Source organism: Bos indicus, chromosome X (assembly GCF_029378745.1).
Source record: "Bos indicus isolate NIAB-ARS_2022 breed Sahiwal x Tharparkar chromosome X, NIAB-ARS_B.indTharparkar_mat_pri_1.0, whole genome shotgun sequence".
NCBI classification, from domain to species: Eukaryota; Metazoa; Chordata; class Mammalia; order Artiodactyla; family Bovidae; genus Bos; species Bos indicus.
Window position 1 is genome coordinate 40,544,106 of NC_091789.1, and position 19,423 is coordinate 40,563,528.

The 19,423-nt window shown below is 43.9% G+C and overlaps 1 protein-coding gene across 1 annotated transcript; it reads right to left on the reverse strand.

The window, feature by feature from the left end:
- Positions 1 to 225: 225 nt before the first annotated feature.
- LOC109554802 (PWWP domain-containing DNA repair factor 4-like) lies at positions 226 to 2,077 on the reverse strand. Its single transcript, XM_019955428.2, is given in 2 exon segments — positions 226 to 964; positions 966 to 2,077. Coding segments are annotated over 2 exon segments (1,851 nt in total).
- Between the last annotated feature and the right edge of the window lie 17,346 nt (positions 2,078 to 19,423).

The following is a 19,423-nucleotide window of genomic DNA, read 5'->3' on the forward strand; positions in this document are numbered from 1 at the left end:
CATCTGGGCAAGTAGAGGGAAGTGCAGCTGTTTACAATATTTTAACCACTTAGTTGTGTGAGAGTATTCAGAAGAAGAAACTCAGGATGACTCTGCCACTCGCAGGCGCTGGAGATGGATCCAGAGTGAATTCAAGAGTGTTCCAGAGGCCTCAGATTTCCAGAAGGTGTTTTCATGCCATGTGGAGTGGAAAGATCATGCAGTTCATACAGACGGGGATTGTTGCTAATGGTGTGGCTGAGACGTCTCCCCGATGCCCTGTTGGGCACAGGGGGAGAGTTTAGCCTTGTACCTCTCAGCTGATCTCTTTCTTATTTTCTTCAGTATTTTCTTATCAAACAGTTCTTTTTCCCGGGAATGCACAGGTGGCCCTTGCAGGTACTTTGCTTCTGCCTCCTTGTACTCCAATCCATCCAGTGCAGTAATTGAACAAATGATTGCTTCTGGCAGAAGAACGTCCAGAAGGAAGCTCACTGGGTCATCTCTCATCAGAGCCAGCACTTTCTTGTCTACGTGTTTGTAGATTTCTCGTAAGTGGCTTACCACCACATCCAGCTGATCGTCATCCTCCAGGTATGTTTCAATGGGGATCATGTACCTCTGTGAATTCAGAAATGATTCAAGCCACCTGGATTCTTTCCTGCCTTTGACGATGTCCAGAAGATGTGGGTCAGCCCCCTTTCTTTTCATGATGAAGTCCACCAGCTTCTGGTTGGCTCAGTCCCAAGCAGCCCTCATCCGGTCAGGGAGGATTCTCTTGCAGTGCCTCTTTAAAGCTGCAGAGGTCTCCTCCTCAGAATCTTCCAGGTCAGAATAATTCACCTTGGGGAAATCCATCTGCAGATCTCCTTCCTGGATGGCTTTCCTCAAGGGGTAAGTGATGTCAGCAGCATAATAGTCCAGGAAAGAGCCCACAAAAGACCCACTTACGAGCCCTTCTCTGTAGTTGGAAATCAGTGAGAAATACTTTGCTGGCTCTCTTCATTAGCTTTTCTTTGCCATTATAATCCAGATGCTTCAACCTTTGAAGAGGAACTTGAATACTGCTCTTCTCACAATGCATGTTGGCCTCAATCAAAAGCACCCTTGTGGTCTGCTCGGTTGGGCTGACACTCTTGACCATGGCTAGCCAAAATGGATGATTCTGAAACTTAAACCAGACCAACATTCCTCTCTCAATGGGACACAGCTCCTCTGGGAACGCCATGCTTGTCAGCTGTCCCGCTTCCTTGCCCCCGCCCTTCTTGATGGCACTGGTGTGCTTAATAGCCTTTGAGCCAGCTGAGGGTTGAGATTCTTGCCGCTCTTCCTCACACCCTGGGACCTGCAGCTTCCTTTTTCTGTTTGTTAGGCAGAGTGAATAACGCAGGCCCAGGTTAGGGGCATTGGAGGATGCCTCTGTGCCTTCTGAGCCTGAGTTGCAGGTGCCCTCTCCAGGGTCAACATTCCCTGAGAACGTAGCATGTTCAGGGCACACAGCTAGGGACTTCAGGCAGGTGTTTTGTGCCCGCTCTTCCAGAGCCTTGGGCACAATGAGGATGAAACCCGGTGCAAGTGATGGAAGCACACATCCACCTCTAACATCTACACCCACCTCCTTCACTGTACAGGGCAAGGATATAACTTTTGAGGTGTCCCCCTTTTTCTTGGCCTCTTTCTCATGGTCATCTTCTGAAAGTGATGGGAAGTTTGGGTGCACCCCAAAGCTCTGATATGACTCTGTTTGCATTTCACTTGGGATCTGGGCAATGGGTGTGCACACCTGCGACTTGTCAGGATATGGGCCATCCTCCCTCTCTGAAGGTACCACGGGTGATTTGGAGCTTTTCTTTTTCCTCACACTCCTCTGTAAGCCCCAATTGGGCTCCCAATGCCTTCTACGAGGTTGCTTTTGTGGTCTCCTTGGAGACTGCTTCTTGGACTCTGGATAACCCATGACTCTTGCTGTAGTGTAATTTCCTTTCTTATTCAGAAGGTCCCAAGCCATTTTAATAGCAGATATGTAGGCCATTTCCTCTTCTTCTGGGGCACTGGGCTCCGGCTGGGCTGCTAGTGAGGTGGCGAGGTTTTCAATCATGGACTCATTTAGGGTCTTTATGTTTGTGCTTTTCACACTGATATTTTCATCTACTGAGAGTATCTGAACTTCCAGAGAAAGGGCCCTTTTTCTCTTCTGTTGTGGTGAGACGCTGCGTCTGGACAAGATCTTGGCTGGCCAAAAGCGGCCTTTCCAAATGCAGAGGACATACTAGGCATCCATCATGATTCAACTTGGGCACCAAGGATTAGATAGCCGAGGTTGAGTGGTCTGGCCATCATACCCACAGCTATGGCAGGTCTCCCTTAAACAGTATGCTTGCTCACACCTTTTGCCTAAGACTACGAAGCATCTATAGCTTGTGTAGCCTGTGCTTTTCTACCCAAATCTTTGAAAGATGCCCGGAGTTGTGTTTTCCATGGCCTATAATGGAGAATTCTGGAATATGGGAAAGAAGAAAAGAGTCAGCACGGGTTGGGGAGAGGGGGTATGCCTTTTGTAAAAGTGGAAGGCTTGGCCAAATATAATTGATGAGAGATAAAGCAAAGAAGTATCAAGGCTGTGTATCCATGCACCTAGGGGTTATATATATATGGAAGATACGTGGGGGGAAAATACCAAAAGAGTCATATATATATGATAGATACGTGGGGAGAAAATACCAAATGTACCAGAGTTTTATAAGCCCTCCAAACCCAACACCTTGCCTTATTTGTTACTGTGTGTGTGTGTGAATTAGTTGCTCAGTCCTATCCAACTCTTTGCGGCCACAAAGACTGTAGCCCACCAGGCTCTTCTGTCCATGGAATTCTCCAGGCAAGAATACTGGAATGGGATGCCATTCCCATCTCCAGGGGATCTTCCTGACCCAGGGATAGAAGCCTGGTTTCCTGCACTGCAGGCAGATTCTCTGCTATCTGAGCTACCAGGAAAGCCCCACTATGCATGAAAGGACAATCATGTGGGGAGGCAGGCATCTCATGACTGGGACCTTGTTTGTGTCACTGGACATCCTTTGCCTTGTGTACTTCTTGGGGCCCATACCAGGAGAAAGCTTCACTTTTTCTTTCCTAGAGAGCCAGTGCCCCCACTGCCTGTGCACCCAGGAGAGCCAAAGGTGATCACCAGCATACAGATATACTGGGTGTCAGCTATTGCTACGTTAAAGAGCACAAGCTTGGAATTCAGAGGTGTGTAGAGAACTGATTGCAGGTGAAATGTTTAGGGAAAGGGGAAGGCTTACCCTAGGCATGCAGATCGTAGCAGGTGTGGTTCTGGAGCTGGATCTGTCTGTTCCCAGACTCAAACTGCACGTCTGGCAGACCCTTCACCCTGCTCAGTGCTTCTGAAGTGCACAGAGTTCTCTCAGGGGTCAAACAGCATCAACTGTACAGACCCAGGACCTAAGCACCTCCAAAGTGGATCTATAAAATGCAAAAGCAGGTAGCAAGTTAGGCTACTGAACCATGGATTGGTTTGTTATGCTCCCTTCCCCAAGTCTGGAATGCATGCCACTCTGAAACAGAAATGTTAGTTAAATCTCACTTATAATGTGGGAGTCACATTTATTTCTCCCTTCTGTTGCATTTTGAAATGCTTCCATGATAACTTACTGACTTTTTGCTACTTCATGCTATCTCAGAGGAGTGGGGACAACCAGCTCCATGAGAGCCTTCATCTTCCCTGAACACATAGGTTTAGTAGGAGCAGCCACAAAAGACCCTGAACCACCAAAGCAACATTGAGAAAGAAGGGTTGAACCAGGAAAGAAACCTTGAGAAAGGAGCGTCAGAAATCAGGCTCCCTGATTTCAGACAACACTACAAAGCTCTGGTCATTACCAGGTATGGTACTCACACAAAAACAGACACAAAAAGCAGTGGAACAGAAAACAAAGCCCTGAGCAGATAACCTTAGTAGCTCATCTGCCTGCTTTAGTAGTTTGTCTCCCCTGAACACATACTTAGTAGTAGAAGCCACAAAAGACCCTGAATTGCCAAAGCAACCTTGAGAAAGAAGGGCTGAATCGCCAAAGCAACCTTCAGAAAGGAGCCTCAGGAATCAGGCTCCCTGATTTCAGACAACTCTACAAAGCTAGTCATCAAACAGATATGGTACTGGCATGAAAACACACACAGTCCAGTGGAACAGAAGACAGCCGAGAAATACAGCCCAGTGCATACGGTCAATTCATTTATGACAAAGGAGGCAAGGGTAGATTTTCACTGAACATCACCAAGTCCATGTGCCCAACACACAGCAAGGCCAAACAATACTCAAACTTTGGAGCTTGGAACAGAGAAAGGTTTATTACAAGGCCATGCAAGGAGATGGGTGGCTCATGTCCTACAAATCCCAACGTTACTGAAAGCTTTCATCAAAGCCCTTTTAAAAGCACTAGTTGAGTGAGGGATGTGGTTAATTGTTACAAACTTCTTGGTGTCAGAGTCTTTGTTCTTGAGGTTAGGTCATGGTCAGATGAGGTGTTCCTATAAATCTCTACCAAACAAATGTTATTCTCTGCCCTGATAAGAAAGGGCAATGTCCCAAGGAGCAACTTTCACCCTCCAAGGTCCTGGGCCTGGCTAGGAGGAGGCAGAGCTCAGCTGGTAGCTCCCTCAGGACCAGGTCTCAAGACCCTCCTCATCCATCATCACTGAAGGAGCCAGGTGCCCAACCCACATGGCCCTCAGGCTCCTCAGGACTCCCCAGTGGGGAGAGACCAGGTCCCACAGACAGCAACCCAGGCAGACGGCCACTACTATGGGGTCAAAGACACAGGGACAGGGGAGAGGTTCACTGCTTGCCTCAAAGGCTAGTGGGGGCCCTTGGTGAGGGCTCTGGAGCCATACAGGACACAGACTTCAGCCTGTTCTCTGGGGTGCCAGCTAAAGCCAGGTGAGCTGGAGGGCCTCAGGGAGAAGGCCCAGATCTGCCTCTTACCTCACTCTCCACTTCTCTGACCATCACGGCACTGTTGTTTGAATCCTATCACTAAACGTCCTTTCTTAACAGTTGATAGCTTGTGGGCAGGGCCCACTGGTGCGTTGTCCTATGGCTGAGCAGAACCACTAACTGTCGCTCATAGAGAGTTGGTGGCCAGTGGGCTTTGCCCACTGTTGCATCGACCAATGGCTGGGTAGGACCACTAAGTGTCCCTCATAGACAGTTGGTTGGCAGTGGGCGGAGCCCACTGTGACACCAACCAATGGCTGAGCAGGACCACTAAGTGTCACTCATTGGCAGTTGGTTGCCAGTGGGCGGGGCCCACTGTGGCACCGACCAATGGCTGAGCAGGACCCATTGCCTGCTAACAGGGTGCAGCATAATATTGCAGAGCAACAGCTGCTGTGCTAGGGGCTGAGCTCACTGTGTTCTGTTACAATTCTCCCCTTTTATTTGATACTCCTCAGTCTTGAGGGTTACACATGAGTATGTTTAAACTTGGCAGAGGAACTTGTATTTAGGGTATCTGGGTTTCAACCTCCAATTCCATTCCATCCTTCCCCCAAGTCTTTCAGGAAATGTGGTGAAACCTGTCTAGCTGTTTCCTGTTGAAGTGGGGCATAGTCCTACCTTGATTGGGGAATTGATATCAAGTTATAAATACTCTCAAGTTCCAAGTCCTCAATTCAAGTTTTATATAATAAAGATTTTGTATAAAGGATTCAGGAGAATGAGGCTGAAAACCAGCCTGGACCTGAATTCAGGAGAATAAGCCTGAAAACCAGTCTAGGGAGATGTGTTGTCTGGTAACCAGACTTGCAGAAGTATAATATACCAAATTATTTTAGATCATGACTAACTTGAGGGGCATGGCTTCTGAATATCTGGAGAACACAGATCAAAATCAGTAATATTCCAGACAGAGTCCCTAACCATTATAATCATATACACCAGTTGACTCAGTAACCAATCCTTCTGTTATTCTCATCAAAGTGATAAGGTGCCAGAACTGGGATAAGAACAGCACATGTCACACAGAAAATATGGCAAAATGGTATTTGATAATGGAGGGCCATCCTCTTTCTGCTCTAAAGGAGTTACCGCTTGCCCTGAGTTGCTTACTTTTTCTCATTTTACCTTCATGCCACCAAGGTATTGTTCTCAATAGAGCTGTGTTATTTCAGAGCACAAAGTAGCAATCCTTGGTTTTAGTCTTTCATTGTATTTTATTAAAACCAGGTTTTTCCAAAGCCAGTACTTCATAACTCACTTAATTAAGCAGCTAACAGTTCCTTTTTCACTGTTCATTCCTAAGTGCTAGCATATAGCACAGTCAAAATCCCCTCTCCCTTCAAGGGTGAGTGTCACTGTAGGATTGTCTTGTCACTCTGTTGATTCTGCTTCAGACAGCCTTAGGGTCCATTGTGGCTGCCAGCTAGAGGGAAGATTTGCTTCTCCTACCAGTGTGATAAAAATTTCTTAACCAAATTCAATGATATATCTGACCTATGTTTGTTTAAAAGGCCTTCCTATGAATTTGCTTGAAGATTAAGCAATTTTGCAAAGCACAGCTTAACTGTCTATTAAAGACTTAAAAGGTGAGGTTGAAGATCTGATCACAATGTATTGATAAAGAAGCTGAATCAAGTTTCTGTGGTAGAACCAGAATTATGGCTGATAGATTATACCAGGACATATAGTAAACTTTACCCATACCATATAATCTTGGAAGACTTATCACCCTTTGAAAACACTTCCCATGTAATTCAACATATCAAATGAAACTAATTCACTAATCTTACTTCAGATGCCTTAAGGGCCCCCTAAAGAACCTTAAAGTCAGCTTGAAGTCAAAAGAAATTTAATTAAAGTTTGAGATTTGGGAAGTTTGTCAAAAAGTCTCAAAACACTTGGTCAAATAAGGTCATTCGTCACTGTAAGACAATGCAAATATAGTCTAAAAGTTACATAAATTATGGCTTAAGATCTGGCACTCAATAAATACTTAATAAATGGATACTTAAGGATAAATGAAGTGAGATTAGTTAATACTGCACTCACCCAAGTTTTCTCTAGCAATCTTGTAAAGTAATCGAGCCCAGATTCCTCCAAGTTGTGCCTCCCTAGTGGATCTTTGCTTAGTGCTTGAAAATTTTGGAGGAAACCTGAAATGCTCAAGGGAATGGCAAACCGCTTCAGTATTCTTGCCTTGAGAACCCCATGAACAGTATGAAAAGGCAAAATGATAGGATACTGAAAGAGGAACTCCCCAGGTCAGTAGGTGCCCAATATGCTACTGGAGATCAGTGGAGAAATAACTCCAGAAAGAATGAAGGGATGGAGCCAAAGCAAAAACAATACCCAGTTGTGGATGTGACTGGTGATAGAAGCAAGGTCTGATGCTGTAAAGAGCAATATTGCATAGGAACCTGGAATGTTAGGTCCATGAATCAAGGCAAATTGGAAGTCGTCAAACAGGAGATGGCAAGAATGAATATCAACATTCTAGGAATTAGCGAACTGAAATGGACTGGAATGGGTGAATTTAACTCAGATGACCATTATATCTACTACTGCGGGCAGGAATCCCTTAGAAGAAATGGAGTAGCATCATGGTCAACAAAAGAGTCCGAAATGCGGTACTTGGATGCAATCTCGAAAACGACAGAATGATCTCTGTTCGTTTCCAAGGCAAACCATTCAATATCACAGTAAACCAACTCTATGCCCCAACCAGTAATGCTGAAGAAGCTGAAGTTGACTGGTTCTATGAAGACCTACAAGACCTTTTAGAAGTAACACCCAAAAAAGATGTCCTTTTCATTATAGGAAACTGGAATGCAAAAGTAGGAAGTCAAGAAACACCTGGAGTAACAGGCAAACTTGCCCTTGGAATACAGAATGACGCAGGGTGAAGGCTAATAGAGTTTTGCCAAGAAAATGCGCTGGTCATAGCAAACACCCTCTTCCAACAACAGAAGAGAAGACTCTACACATGGGCATCACCAGATGGTCAACACTGAAATCAGATTGATTCTATTCTTTGCAGCCAAAGAGGGAGAAGCTCTATACAGTCAGCAAAAACAAGACCGGGAGCTGACTGTGGCTCAGATCATGAATCCCTTACTGCCAAATTCAGAGTTACATTCAAGAAAGTAGGGAAAACCACTAGACCATTCAGGTGTGACCTAAATCAAATCCCTTATGATTATACAGTGGAAGTGAAAATAGATTTAAGGGACTCGATCTGATAGATAGAGTGCCTGATGAACTATGGACGGAGGTTCATGACATTGTACAGGAGACAGGGATCAAGACCATCCTCATGGAAAAGAAATGCAAAAAATAAAATGGCTGTCTGGGGAGGTCTTACAAATAGCAGTGAAAAGAAGAGAAGTGAAAAGCAAAGGAGAAAAGGAAAGATATTCCATTTGAATGCAGAGTTCCAAAGAATAGCAAGGAGAGATAAGATAGCCTTCCTAGTGATCAATGCAAAGAAATAGAGGAAAACAACAGAATGGGAAAGACTAGAGATCTCTTCAAGAAAATTAGAGATACCAAGGGAACATTTCATGCAAAGATTGGCTCGATAAAGGATAGAAGTGGTATGGACCTAACAGAAGCAGAAGATATTAAGAAGAAGTGGCAAGAATACACAGAAGAACTGTACAAAAAAGATCTTCATGACCCAGATAATCACAATGGTGTGATCACTCAAGTAGAGCCAGATATCCTGAAATATGAAGTCAAGTGAGCCTTAGAAAGCATCACTATGAATAAAGCTAGGGGAGGAGATGGAATTCCAGTTGAGCTGTTTCAAATCCTGAAAGATGATGCTGTGAAAGTGCTGCACTCAATATGCCAGCAAATTTGGAAAACTCAGCGGTGGCCACAGGACTGGAAAAGACCAGTATTCATTCCAATCCCTAAGAAAGGCAATGCCAAAGAATGCTCAAACTACCGCACAATTGCACTCATCTCACGTGTTAGTAAAGTAATGCTAAAAATTCTGCAAGCCAGGCTTCAGCAATATGTGAACCGTGAACTTCCTGATGTTCAAGCTGGTTTTAGAAAAGCCAGAGGAACCAGAGATCAAACTGCCAACATCTGCTGGATCATGGAAAAAGCAAGAGAGTTCCAGAAAAACATCTATTTCTGCTTTATTGACTATGCCAAAGCCTTTGACTGTGTGGATCACAATAAACTGTGGAAAATCCTGAAAGAGATGGGAATACCAGACCACCTAACCTGCCTCTTGAGAAAACTATATGCAGATCAGGAAGCAACAGTTAGAACTGGACATGGAACAACAGACTAGTCCCCAGTGGGAAATGGAGTATGTCAAGGCTGTATATTGTCACCCTGCTTATTTAACATATATGCAGATTACATTAGGAGAAACGCTGGGCTGGAAGAAGCACAAGCTGGAGTCAAGATTGCTGGGAGAAATATAAATAACCTCAGATATGCAGATACTGCTAATGCTACTGCTAAGTCACTTCAGTCGTGTCCCACTCTGTGACCCCATAGATGGCAGCCCACCAGGCTCCCCCGTCCATGAGATACTCCAGGCAAGAACAGATATGCAGATAACACCACCCTTATAGCAGAAAGTGAAGAGGAACTAAAAAGCCTCTTGATGAAAGTGAAAGAGGAGAGTGAAAAAGTTGGCTTAAAGCTCAGCATTCAGAAAATGAAGATCATGGCATCTGGTTCCATCACTTCATGGGAAATATATGGAGAAACAGTGGAAACAGTGTCAGACTTTATTTTTCTGGGCTCCAAAATCACTACAGATGGTGACTGCAGCCATGAAATTAAAAGAAACTTACTCCTTGGAAGGAAAGTTATGACCAACCTAGATAGCATATTCAAAAGAAGAGATATTGCTTTGCCAACAAAGGTCCGTCTAGTCAAGGCTATGGTTTTTCCAGTGGTCATGTATGGATGTGAGAGTTGGACTGTGAAGAAGGCTGAGCGCCAAAGAATTGCTGCTTTTGAACTGTGGTGTTGGAGAAGACTCTTGAGAGTCCCTTGGACTGCAAGGAGATCCAACCAGTCCATTCTGAAGGAGATCAGCCCTGGGATTTCTTTGGAAGGAATGATGCTAAAGCTGAAACTCCAGTACTTTGGCCACCTCATGCAAAGAGCTGACTCATTGGAAAAGACTCTGATGCTGAAAGGGATTGGGGGCAGGAAGAGAAGGGGACAACAGAGGATGAGATGGCTGGATGGCATCACTGACTCGATGGACGTGAGTCTGAGTGAACTCTGGGAGTTGATGATGGACAGGGAGGCCTGGTGTGCTGCGATTCATGGGGTTGCAAAGAGTCAGACACAACTGAGCGACTGAACTGAACTGAACTGAACTGAAGAGGCAGATAATTGTGAACTTTTTGTTATACCAGTATTTTCTGATTGGAAACTTATGCTTTAGTTTTCCTCTTCTAAGAAGGGAGAGGTTGGTAAACTTAGATTTGTCCAGGAACCAATGTTCCAATATTTTATCCTTTTTGAAGTGTGACCCAGATTGTCAATGAATTCTTGCCATTTACCATGGATTACTTTCAAGTTATCAAAATCTGGAGAAAGCTATTTTAGGTAGGCTTAATATTTCATCATATCAAGTTATTGATATTTTCTTGCTGACACATTTGCAACAGATATAAGGTCTTATTTGATCTCTAAAAAATCTAGGTACAACAGTTGTGTTACATTTAGAAAACCAACAAACTCAAGCTAGCTTCAATACCAGATATATCAACTCAGTACTGAGTATTTCCCAGTTCAAGAGGTTTAACATTCTTTTTGGTCAATTTTCTAAATATTAGGAAGTATTTCATTTGTAAGCGCTGTTAGTTTTGAGTCAGATAAGTGGTGCTCATTTACAAGTTAACTCAGAAGGATTATTACACAAAATGGTCACATTCTGGAGAATGCACCTAAGGGGCTGCATTCAGGAAACAAATTTGAGTTTCCCATAGCCAGCACACTTACACACAAGACAAATACAAACACACAAAAAGAACAAAACATAAGAGAGATGGTGTGTGTGTGTCTTTCACTGTCTGTTCTTCTATGTGTGTGTATGTGTGTCTCAGTGTGCCTGTGTCTCTCTCAGTGTGTGTTTGTCTCTGTCAATATGTGTGTGTCTCTCTCACTGTGTATGTGTGTGACTCTCTGTGTGTGAGCCTCTCAGTGAGTGTCTGTCTCTCAGTATGTGTGTGTGTCTGTCACAGTGTGTGTGTGTGTGTGTGTGATTGTGTGCATTTCTCTCAGAGTGTTTCTCTCTCGTGTGTGTGTCTCTCTGTATGTGTGTGTCTCTCTGTGTGTTTGTTTGTTTCACTCAGTGTGTGTGTGTGTCTCTTTCATTTTGTGTATGTCTCTATGTGTCTCTCACATTCTGTGTGAGTCTTATCTCAGTCTCTGTGTCTTTCTCAGTGTGTGTTATGCTCTCAGTGTGTGTGTGTTGCTCTCTCAGTGTGTGTGTGTGTGTCTCTGTTTGTGTATGTCTCTCAGTGTGTGTTTGTGTGTCTCTCAGTGTGTGTGAGTCTGTCTCTCAGTGTGTGGGTGTCTCTCTCTCAGTGTGTGTCTGTCTCTGTATGTGTATGTCTCTCAGTGTGTGTGTCTCTATGTGTCTGTGTGTATGTCTGTCAGTGTTTGTGTATAACTTTCAGTGTGTATGTCTCTCACTGTGTGTTTCTCTCATTGTGCATGTCTCTCTCTCTCAGTGTGTGTGTGTTTCTCTCTGTATATGTATGTCTCTCAGTTTGTGTGTGTGTCTCAGTGTGCATGTGTCTATGTGTCCCTGTGTGTGGCTCTCAGTGTTTGTGTCTCTCTAAGCGTGTGTGTCTCTCACTCTGTGTTACTCTCTCTCTCATTGTGGATGTCTCTCTCTCTCTCTTGCTTAGTGTGTGTGCGTGTGTGTGTGTCTCAGTGTTTGTGTCTCTCTTGTAGTGTGTGTGTCTCTGTGTGTCTGAGTGTGTTTGGGTCTCTCAGTATGTGTCTCACTTTCAGGGTTTGTATGTGACTCTCAATGTGTATGTCACTCGTAGTGTGTGTGTCTCAGTGTGTGTGTCCTCTCTCTGTATGTGTATGTCTATTAGTGTGTGTGTGTCTCAGTGTGCTTGTATCTATGTGTGTGTGGTTCTCTCTCAGTGTGTGTGTCTCTCTCAGTTTATGTGTATCTCTCAGTGTGTGTGTGTCTGTCAGTGTGTGTGTGTGTGATTGTGTTTCTGTGTTTGTGTCTCTCTCTGTGTCTGTCTCTCTCTCTGTGTATGTCTCTGTGTGTGTGTCTCAGTGTGTTTGTGTCTTTCTCTCAGGGTGTGTGTGTCTCTCTCTCAGTGTGTGTGTCTCTGTCTGTCTGTGTGTTTCTCTCTCAGTGTGTGTGTGATTGTGTTTCTGTGTTTGTGTCTCTCTCTGTGTCTGTCTCTCTCTCTGTGTATGTCTCTGTGTGTGTGTCTCAGTGTGTTTGTGTCTTTCTCTCAGGGTGTGTGTGTCTCTCTCTCAGTGTGTGTGTCTCTGTCTGTCTGTGTGTTTCTCTCTCAGTGTGTGTGTCTCTGTGTGTGTGGGTGTGTCTGTCAGTGGGTTTGTATATGCCTCTCTCTCAGTGTGTGTGTATCTCTCTCAGTATATGTGTGTCTGTCAGTGTGTATGACTGTGTCTCTCTGTATGTGTGACTCACTCTGTATGTGTGTTTCTCTCAGTATCCATGTGTGTCTCTCTCTCAGTGTGTATGTCTCTGTATGTCTCTGTTTGTGTGTCTCTCAGTGTGTGTGTCTCTCAGTGTGGATGTTTCTCTCTCTCTCAGTTTGTGTGTGACTCTCTCTCAATGTGTGTGTGTCTTTCCCTTAGTGTGTGTCTCTCTGTAATTTTGTGTTTCTCTCTCAGTAGGCATGTGTGTCTCTCTCCATATGTGTATGTCTGTCAGTGTCTCTGTGTGTGTCTCTCAGTGTGTGTGTCTATCTCTCAGTATGTGTGTCTCTTTCAGTGTGTGTGTCCCTCTCTCAGTGTGTGTGTGTCTATTAGTGTGTGTGTGTCTCATTCTCTGTGTGTGTCTCAGTGTGTTTGTGTCTCTCTTGCATTTGTGTAAGTTTGTGTGTCTCTCTCAGTGTGTGTGGTGTGTGTGTGTGTGTGTGTGTCTGTGGGTGTGTGTCTCTCATTCAGCGAGTATCTCTTTGTGTTTTTCTCTGTGTGTTTATTTTTGTGTATATGTGTGTCTGTCACTGTGTGTGGCTATGTGTGTTTCTGTGTGTGTGTGTGTGTGTGTCTGGGTTTATATGTGTCTGTCTGTCGGGTTGTATATGCCTCTTACTTAGTGTGGGTTTCTCTGTGTGTGTGTGTGTCTGTCAGTGTGTATGTGTTTGTCTCTCAGTTTGTGTGTCTCTGTGTGTGTCTCTCAGTGTTTCTATCTCTCTCTCAGTGTGTATCCCTCTCAGTGTGTGTGTGTCTCTCACTGTGTGTTTCTCTCTCTGTGGATGTCTCTCTTTATCAGTGTGTGTGTGTGTCTCAGATGCAGTGTGTTCAATCTTATACGGTGTGTGTGTCTACTCTCACACAGTGTTTGTGTGTCTCTATATGTGTTTGTCTCTCAGTGTGTGTCAGTGTTTCTCTCTCTGTGTGTTTGTCTCTCAGTGTATGTGTGTGTCTATATCTCAGGGTGTGTGTGTGTTTCTCTCTCAGTTTGTGTGTGTGTGTCTCTCTCTCCATATTTGTATGTCTCTCAGTGTCTCTGTGCCTCTCAGTGTGTGTGTCTCTATCTCAGTATGTGTGTCTCTCTCAGTGTGTGTGTCCCTCTCCCAGTATGTGTGTCCCTCAGTGTGTGTGTGTGTGTTAGTGTGTGTGTCTCTCATTCTCTGTGTGTGTCTTGGTGTGTGTGTCTCTCTCAGTGTATGTGAGTGTCTCTGTGTGTGTCTCTCTCAGTGAGTGTGTGTCAGTTTGTGTGTGTCTCACTCAGTGGGTGTGAGTATCTGTGTGTGTATATCTGTGGGTGTGTGTCACTCGCTCAGTGAGTGGGTGTCTCTTTGTGTTGATCTCTGTGTATTTATCTCTGTGTATATGTGTGTCTCTCAGTGTATGTGGCTGCGTAAGTTTCTCTCTCATTGTGTGTATCTCTGTTTGTTTGTGTCTGTCAGTAGGTTTGTATATGCCTCTCTCTCAGTATGTTCGTCTCTCTCTCAGTATGTGTGTGTCTCTCAGTGTGTTTATGTGTATCTGTAATTTTGGCTTTGTCTCTCTCTCAGTGTGTGTCTGTCTCTGTGTCTGTGTCTCTCCCTTAGTGTGTGCATCTGTGTGTGTATATCTCTCAGTGCATGTGTCTCTCACTGTGTGAGTGTCTCTCTCAGTGTGTGTGTCTCTCTCTATCTCAGTGTGGGTGTCTCTGTGTGTCTGTGTCTCTCAGATTGTGTCTCTCTTTCAGTGACTGTGTGTGTCTCTATGTGTATATCACTCCTAGTGTATGTGTCTCTCTCTCAATGTGTGTGTGTGTTTCTCTCTGTATGTGTATGTTTACAGTGTGTCTGTGTATGTTTCTCAGTGTGCATGTCTCTCAGTGTGTGTGTCTCTCTCTCTCAGTGGGTGTGTCTCTCTCACTGTGTGTCCCTCTCTCAGTGTGTGTCTGTGTCTGTTAGTTTGTGTGTGTCTCTCTTTCTCTGTGTGTTTCACAGAGTATGTGTGTCTCTCAGTGCATGTGTGTTAGTATGTGTGTTTCTCTCTCAGTGTGTGTGTCTGTGTGTGTGTCTCACTAAGTTAGTGAGTGTCTCTTTGTGTGTGTTTTTATGTCTGTGTGTATGTGTGTCTCTCAGTGTGTGTGGCTATGTGTGTTTCTCTCTCAGTGTGTGTGTGTCAGTGGGTTTCTATATGCCTCTCTCTCAGTGTGTGTGACTCTCTCAGTATGTGTGTGTGTCTTGTGTATGTGTGTGGTTTTGTGTGTGACTTACTCTGTATGTGTGTTTTGCACTCAGTGTGTGTATATGTGTCACTCTCAGTATGTTTCTCTCCGTGTTTCTCTGTTTGTGTGTCTCTTGTGTGTTTCTCTGTCAGTGTGAGTGTGTCTATCAGTGTGTCTTCCTCTATCTCAGTGTGGATGTTTCTGTCTCTATCAGTGTGTGTGTGTCAGTCTCAGTGTGTGTGTCTCTCTGTCAATGTGTGTGTCTGTCTCATTGTGTGTCTGTCTAAGTGTTGTGTGTCTCTTTCTTAGTGTCTATGTGTGTCTCTCATTCAGTGCATGTGTGTCTCTTCCTCTCAGTGGTGTGTGTGTGTCTCTCTCAGTGTTTCTGTGTTCACTCTTTCACAGTATGTGTGTCTCTCTCAGTGTGAGTATGTATCTCAGTGTGTTTTTCTCAGTGTAGATGTTTCTTTCTCTCTCAGTGTGTGTGTGTCTCTGTATGTGTGTGTCAGTCATTGTGTGTGGCTGTCTCTGTCTCCATGTGTATGTCTCTCAGTGTTTGTGTGTGTGTCTCTCTCTCAGTGTGTGTGTCTCTCTCTCTCCATATGTGTATGTCTCTCTGTCTCTGTGTGTCTCTCTCAGAATGTGTCTGTCTTTCAGTGACTGTGTGTGTCTCTATGTGTGTATCACTCCTAGTGTGTGTGTGTCTCTCTCAATGTGTGTGTGTGTGTGTGTCTCTCTGTATGTGTATGTTTATCAGTGTGTCTGTGTGTGTGTCTCAGTGTGCATGTCTCTCTGGGTGTGTGTCTCTCTCAGGATGTGTGTCCCTCTCTCAGTGTGTGTCTGTGTCTGATAGTGTGTGTGTCTCTCTCTTTCTCTTTGTGTTTCTCGGTCTCTGTGTGTGTGTTAGTATGTGTGTGTCTCTCTCAGTGTGTGTGAGTGTCTCTGTGTGTGTGTGTCTCTCACTCAGTTAGTGAGTGTCTCTTTGTGTGTGTTTCTGTGTGTGTTTTTATGTCTGTGTGTATGTATGTCTCTCAGTGGGTGGCAATGTGTGTTTCTCTTTCAGTTTGTGTATGTCAGTGGGTTTGTATATGTCTCTCTCTCAGTGTGTGTGTGTGTCTCTCAGTATGTGTGTGTCTGTCAGTGTGTATGTGTATGTCTCTCAGCGTGTGTGTCTCTGTGTGTCTGTGTGTGTGTGTCTTTCTCTGTATGTGTATGTCTCACTGTGTGTGTCTCTCTCAGTGTGAATGTGTCTCTCAGTGTGTGTGTCTGTCTCAGTGTTGTGTGTCTCTTTCTTTGTGTCTGTGTGTCTTTCATTCAGTGTGTGTGTATCTTCCTTTCAGTGGTGTGTGTGTGTGTCTCTCTCAGTGTTTGTGTGTTTACTCTCACACAGTGTGTGTGTGTTTCTCAGTGTGTTTTTTTCTCTCTCAGTGTGGATGTTTCTTTCTCTCTCAGTATGTGTGTTTCCCTGTATGTGTATGTACCTCAGTATGTGGGGTATCACTGTCTCAGTGTGTGTGTCTCTGCGCATGTCTCCTTGTGAGTGTCTCACTCTCACAGTCTGTGTCTCTGTGTGTGTGTGTCTCTCAGTGTTTGTGTCTCTCTCTCTGTATCTTTATGTCTCTCACTGTGTGTGTCTCTCTCAGTGTGAATGTGTCTCTCAGTGTGTGTCTCTCTCAATGTGTGTGTTTCTGTCTCATTGTGTGTCTGTCTCGGTGTTGTGTATCTCTTTTTTAGTGTCTGTGTGTGTCTTTCATTCAGTGTGTGTGTCTCTTCCTCTCAGTGGTGTGTGTGTGTGTGTCTCTCAGTGTTTTTTGTATTCACTCTCTCACAGTGTGAGTGTGTTTCTCAATATGTTTTTATCTCTCTCAGTGTGGATGTTTCTTCCTCTCTCAGTGTGTGTGTGTCTTGCTCGCAGTGTGTGTGTGTGTCCTTGTATGTGTGTCTCTCAGTATTTGTGGTGTCACTGAGTCAGTGTGTGTGTCTCTCTGCATGTCTTTCAGTGTGAGTGTCTCTCTCTCTCAGTCTGTGTCTCTGTGTGTGTGTCTCTCAGTGTGTGTGTCTCTCTCTCAGGGTGTGTGTGTGTGTAAACATCCACAATGAGAGAGAGAAACACATTCTGAGAGACACACACAGATAGAGAGACTTAAACACTGAGAGAGAGTCACAAACTCTGAGAGACACACATAGAGACATACAACGGAGAGACACTCACTCTGAGAGACATAGACATACAGAGAGAGACACACATGCACACTGACACACACACACACACACACTGAGAACCAGACACACTCACCATTAGAGAGACACACACACTGAGAGAGAGGCACACACACTGAGAGAGAGACACATACACACTGAAAGAGACTTAAACACTGAGAGAGAGACACAAACATTGAGAAACACACACAGGGACACATAGAGACACACACACTGAGAGACACACACATACTGAGAGACACACACATAGACACACAGAGACAAAAATACTGAGAGTGACACATACACACACACAGACACACACACATACACAGAGACACCCACATACTGATAGACAGACACACACACACTGAGAGAGAGAGAGAAACACACACCCTGAGAGTGATAAACGTACACACACTGAGAGACAAAAGCACACACATGGTGAGAGAGACACACTGACTGAGTTACAGAGACACACACAGAGACACCCAGGGACACACACTGAGAGACACACACATGCACAGAGAGACACACACACACTGAGAGAGACACACATTGAGGGAAACACACAGTTATACAAAGAGATACACACACTGAGAGACAGACACACAAACACTCAGAGAGACACACACATTGAGAGACACAAACACACAGAGACATACACACAGACAGACACACAGAGTCACACACACTGAGAAAGAGACAAAAACACTGAGAGAGACACACACGCTGAGAGATACTAACACTCGAGAGAGACACACACACTGTAAACCCACACACTGAGAGACACACACAAACAGCAACACACAGAGACATACACATTGAAAGACATAGCATTGCCTGGGATTGGTTCAAATGCTGATCTTGGACATTTTTGTGATGTTTCTTAACCACTGAGTGTATTATTTTCCACACGAAAGGAGAAAGTAAGGCTCTGAGGGAGCATGTGCAGTGTTATGACAGCTGACGGCCCTTGGCTGTCTTGGTATTTTGTGTTTTATTTAACAACATGGGTTTAAGTTTAATATCATTTGTTGGTTAACTTTCAGAATGGTCTTCTTCATGTGTTGCCTTAAAACAGAACACAAATCCCGAGAATTTTCACATGAAAATGAGCACACAGATGGCTTGATTGGTTTGGGGCTTGTTCACTGGCCCCAGACCTGGTATTCAGTCACCTTGGAAGGCTGTTTTGCATTTTATCTGAGTTTAAGATCATTGTATTCAAGCAAAAATGGTCCTTAAAATATTTGGTGATGTTTGCTGGTTACAAATAAGAAAACAGAAGTCACTTGGCTTGTTGCTTTCTTTAAAACCCAGAAGAGAATCAAGCACCAAGTGTTTTCCTTTTTGTTTCGTTTACAGTATAATGGTGTGGGCCTTTATAGGGCATTGCAATCGTTTGAATTTGCTTGTGATCTTGGTCGTGTTTCATAACTACTCTTACAATAAAAGTATTTTCAGTGGGCGTATTCTGAATTGAATGGACTGGCTGGGTACTTGAGTTTGCACAGTCATTGTGGATGTGCATTAGCTGCTCTTGTCAGCCAAGACTGGATGCTGTTAGCATTGAAGTTTACATGTTCATCCCACTGTATTCAATTAAGTTTGATCCTGGCACTCCCCAGAATTTTCTTTAAATGGTTTTCTACAAACTTCAATTTGCAAAAAGTGAAGTTCACCTATGATTATGCTTTATTTTGTATTACAATTTCTTGTTTGAAAGAGTTATTTCCTTAATATTCTGGTATTGTTCCCTCTTGACAAACTTTATTAAGGGTAAACATTGGGGGATAGTCTTGATTTTTAAATGCATAACTTAATCATGTGACTTTGTCTTTGATGTGTTTATGGCACTGAATGCATTTCATCTGACTATGTCCACCATTAACAAGAGTTTGGGGTTTTATTTTGCAGAAAACGTATGCATTTGGTATCATTTAACTCAGTTAAATGTGCATCCTCTTTCATAAGACTTCTGTAAAAGTTTTTCATTGTCTTCTTTGCATGAATAAGGAAAAAATTGTTCCGATTGTTTTTTTTTTTTTTCACTCTTGTTTAACACCAGCAACTGGCTTCAAGCTGTCCACTAGCCCAAGCTCTCAAAAAAAACAGGTGTTCTCTGAGACTGTCCTTCTCCAAATAAGTGTCATTGCCTTTCACTGTAATGTTTCAAAATTTCTGTGTGATGTTTGGTTAATGCAGGGTGATCTATTGGTTCATTTTGAAGGGGCAACCATATGTCTGAACATCAGTCTCTGTCTTATGTTACTGGTAGCATGATTGAGTATCTGGGCTCAAAGTTTTCAGAAACTTCTCTACATAAGGGAAACAGATGCTTGCCCCAG